Raw genomic sequence first — 4,844 nt, forward strand, 5'->3', positions numbered from 1 at the left:
CCTTGCTATATGCAGTAGGGTATGAATCTGATTTTTCTACAATCAGAGGAGACACTTTTTGCCAGTTTGCTCCTAAGGGTGGGCTTTTCACTCCCTTGGTTCTTTTTATACAGCTGCATCAACCAGGGGATTTGCATATTGCTCCTTAGGGTGGACTTCTCCTTGCAAGTACAGGACAAAAGCTAGGCCCTGTTTCTGTCTTGTCTAATCAGGACTCTTCATATCAACTTCTCAGAATGAAGTTCCCTGCTCAGCTCCTGGGGCTGCTTGTGTTTTTGCTCCCTGGTATGAAGAAGGATATTGTGAAGGGTTTGGGCATTTCTGGGGCCCTGCTGATGCAAATACATGTTCTGTCCAATGTGAGATTGCCAGTGTTGTTCTCCATGAATGGATGTGTTAAGTTCAGAGGGTGAAGGGATGAGAACCTGTGCTCTTGTGGCAACTCTGCCAAGTATCAAAGCAGATGGTCCAGGTGATTTCTAGTGAGTCTCTATGCTCTCTTTACATATGTATTTAATGTTGAATATTTATAAACTATGAGTGAGTCATTCACATAATAAGTAGGAAATAAATAAATAAATATTATTTATTGTATCATTTTGTTTGAACATAACCTTTCATTTTTGTAATTTCAGGAGCCAGTGGAGATATTGTGATGACCCAGCCTGCATTCTCCAGTCCTGTTACTCTTGGAGAATCAACTTCCATCTCTTGCAGGTCTAGTAAGAGCCTCCTACATAGCAATGGTATCACGTACTTACATTGGTACCTGCAGAGACCTGGCCAGTCTCCTCAGCTCCTGATCTATCGGATGTCCAACCTTGCCTCAGGAGTCCCAAACAGGTTCAGTGGCAGTGGGTCTGGAACAGATTTCACATTGAAAATCAGTAGAGTGGAGCCTGAGGATGTGGGTGTTTATTATTGTCAGCAGTGGCTAGAAAATCCTCCCACAGTGATACATCCCTGAACAAAAACCTCCCTGAATGAGGTACAAAGCTGCCTCATGAGTTCCTTTTTTTGCGTGCAAAGTGGTGTAACCAGCATGGTGTAAGTAAATAACCTTCCCCAGCACAATAGTTTACCAGATTCAACAACTAATCCAAATTAAGTACTCAACTCTAAACCTTACATAGTACAAACTTTTCCAGTTATATGCATTTACCTGGGAACTTTATAATTTCCTTTTTCTTTGTATCCAAATAAAGAAATGATTTTTTTAGCAATAAAGAAAATGAAGTAATAGTGATCACAGGAAACTGAAAGCAAGTGAAGATCATCATAATACTTGGGTTAAGTGGATATCAGAATGAGAATGACAATATAACATGCTTACTCTCCTTTGTGTTTATTAGACTATGTATAGATACATATAATCACATGTGCGTATATGATAAAATTTAGTAGTGAAACTTTCTAGAGGAAAAATTTTTAAGTTTTGTGTGTGGTGTCAAGGTTTTAGAAGACACTGAGATGGATAACTGAGGATCAAGGTATGTATTATAACAGTTACTAATGCTCTAGACAGAAAATCCAAGGGAAATACCATGGTGTGGAACTACATGAAGAGTTTAGTTCCTAGCACCAGAGATAGGCAGCATGGAGGGGAAAATCTCTGCAGGGAATCAGATCTTACTTGAGAGAAGTGCAAACTATTTACTTACTATACTGTTTGACACTACAGTTCCAAAATACTTTCCTTCAAGTCTGTTTTTAAATTAATTCATTAACAGGACTTAGAATCCAGAGAAAAGAACACAAATTTCATGCTTCATTTTATCCTCTACATACTACCATTCCTATTTCTACTTTTTCATATCATAGATGCTTCTCCAGTATGGGGCTATCATGGCACTAGGAAAAAACTAACAGTACAATGAAATCATTGGGTTTTCAAAATCCTAAGTGTTCTTTGACATTGGAGTTTTAAAGAGATAGAAAAACTGGCAGATTCTGTATCTCAGGAAGCCAACTTTTGCATTTTTTAAAAACTGGGATCTGTAATTGGTATGTAAAATGAATAAAAATTTCTTAATAAAAATAAAAGTCTTCCTACTTTAGTTACTAATAGTTTAATAAAATACAAAGTTGCAAAAGGCTATTATCAATCAACTTTGGATATTCTCTACCACAATATGTTAATATAAAAGGTCACATTTTCTTAAATTTCCAAGAAGGAGTTTAAAATGAAAAATAAAGTCTGTTATTTAGTATGGTCATCAGACTTACACATCAAATGATAGTGGAAAATAGAAAAAAATGTAAATTCCTTTATACAAATAATGAATCAGAAGATTAAATAGGTTTTAGAAAGTTAGACTAGTCTGGCATTGTTTAGTACTGAGCCTATGGATTACATATTTTGATATTTGGGATGACTTACGAGGCAATGTTCATTCAAGAAAGTGCACATACTTAAGAACATTTGAACTTCTGAAGACTCAGTGTAAGCCCAAGAACCTTGGATGAGAGGTATATATAAAGGGCTCTAAGGAAAATATGCTGAGAGAGTTGGATTATATCTTATTAATCTTGGAGACTTTGTATCTGTAACCTAGAAAGACAATAATATTTCTCTGAGAAGATCACAAAGAAATCTCAGTGGAAATCAAGCCTGGTTCTCAGAACTTACCATGTGTCTATTCAGTGAAAGAAGCTAGAAATTCTGTGAATTATCAGCCAGAGGCAGAAAACATTAGGATACATCTGATGGGGAGGAGTGCCGTGAAATTCTGTCTTTTGAACATAACATGACCATCACAGAAGTTGAATAGCTACACAAAACCTACATAAGATCAAGACAGCCAAACCTAGAAGGCCTCTAGGCTCTACCTGGTACCAACTAGCTTTTGGCAGTGCATACCTGCTGGAGGTGGCAGGGGAATTCTTTTGTAAGATGTGCCTAATACCAGGTTCCCTGTGTTCTACTGCATGACTTCATACCCATGGGAAGTACTAAGTGGACTTAGTGACTTATCAAAAAAAAATAATAAAAGAGTGACATGGAGTTAAGACAGGGCATTGTGAGTGTCATATGCAGGGATTTGGAAGGGAGGAAATTGTGAAGGAAACATGATCATATTTCATTGTGTCTGTATTTGAGTCTCTTGAAAATTAAGAACACATTTATGAAAGAGATTTCTGTATTTATTTTCCCCTTTTTATCATTTTGTAAATTCTGTGTACATTCTTTCCAGTGTGCAATAATATTATCATGCCTTGCTCGCTTTCCTCATTCATGTTCACATTTCTTCTTTCCTTATTATTTTTTCTTTTATTGATCTCTACTTTATTTATTTATTTATTTATTTATTTATTTATTTATTTATTTATTGGATTTTTGAAACAGGATTTCTCTGTGTGACAGACCTAGATGTCCAGAACTCACTTTGTAGACCAGACTTGCCTCAAACTCAGGGAGATCTGCTTGCTTCTGCCCCATGAATGCTGGCATTAGCAGTGTATGCCACCACTGCTTGGCTCACTTTTTTATTGTACTTTAATTGTTACTTGTATAGCTTATTTTCCATTATTCTTTTTAATTAAGGAACTTTTTTTCATCTCATATACCAACCACAGATTCCCCTCTCTTCTCTCCTTCTGCCCCTCCATCTTCCCCCCTAACCTTACTTCCCATCCCCTTCTCAAAGAAGATAAGCCGTACCCTGGGGTGTCAGCAGAGCCTGGTACATTAAGTAGCATCAGGCCCAAGGCCCACTCCCTGCATCAAGGCTGTGGGAGGTGTCCCATCATAGGCAGTGGGCTCCAAAAGCCAGCTCATGCACTAGGGATGGATCCTGATCCTACTGCCAGGGGGCCCCTTAAGCAGATTAAACTAACATATTGTGTTCTGGTTACTGCTTGTCATTAGTTAGATCTCACTAATTTATTTGTGTTTCTACATCTGATTTGGGTTACATTTGTAACCATTTTGGTGATCTATTTCCTTTCTGCTGATTCTATCTGGAGGAGATGATAAGAAGGCATCCCATAAAACAGGAAGAATTTCCATCCCAACAAATTCATAAATGACAATAAAGCTGTGAGAAACATGAAAAATAAAGGCAATCACACTCCTCTGAAGTTCATAATGTTCAATGACTAAAATCAGAGATAATGAAATAGCTGAAATGGCACAAAGAATATCTCAAAATTCAATGTTAAAAGCAATAAAAGGTGGAGAGGTATCTCTGTAGTTAATAAGACCAGCTAAACTCAATAATATTGGTGTCCTCAGAAAAGAGCAACAGTGGGCTCTGTGTCATTGATTACTCACTGATCACCGGTGTTAGGAAAAGGAAAATTCTGTGAAAGCCAAATATGAAAGTAACCAACTAGGAAGACATCCCAAAACACAGGGTGTAATGAATACCTGCTAGTACTTTATCTCAGACTTTCAAGCCTCATAAACAGGTAGAAGATGAGTGTATATTGTTTAAGTCTTTGAGTCCTTTTGTTGGACTTTGCAGATCAGTGTACCATATTTACACTCTGTGGCCTGATCAGCACCAGGAGTCTCCTAGTGGACATGGGAAAAGCTTTGCTCCTTTTTCTCCTTTTGCCCTGACTTTGGTGAGGAAGGAGGGGCAAAGCTTAACCCTCAGTGTGTTTGCATTAGGCACCAGTCTTTCCTTGCAAAAGAAGATGTTTTCCTATTTATCTTTCTGATAATAATCACATCAAATGAATGAATTAATTGATTATTGTTAATGTTTGTGTGATCATTACATAGACTCCACTTGGGGCTGTGATGTGGATCCACTCTCCATTGGTTTCCTTGTGTCCCAGGCCATGGGATCACTGTTCATTTTAGGGCAAACACTACTATTAATGGAGCCCCATCATGG

At 37.6% G+C, this 4,844-nt stretch overlaps 1 gene segment (V, D, J or C); it reads left to right on the forward strand.

The window, feature by feature from the left end:
- Positions 1–210: 210 nt before the first annotated feature.
- LOC114689304 lies at positions 211–967 on the forward strand. The segment is given in 2 exon segments: positions 211–285; positions 636–967. Coding segments are annotated over 2 exon segments (381 nt in total).
- The last annotated feature ends 3,877 nt before the right edge of the window (positions 968–4,844 follow it).

The sequence above is a fragment of the Peromyscus leucopus genome, chromosome 3 (genome assembly GCF_004664715.2).
Source record: "Peromyscus leucopus breed LL Stock chromosome 3, UCI_PerLeu_2.1, whole genome shotgun sequence".
Lineage (NCBI taxonomy): Eukaryota > Metazoa > Chordata > Mammalia > Rodentia > Cricetidae > Peromyscus > Peromyscus leucopus.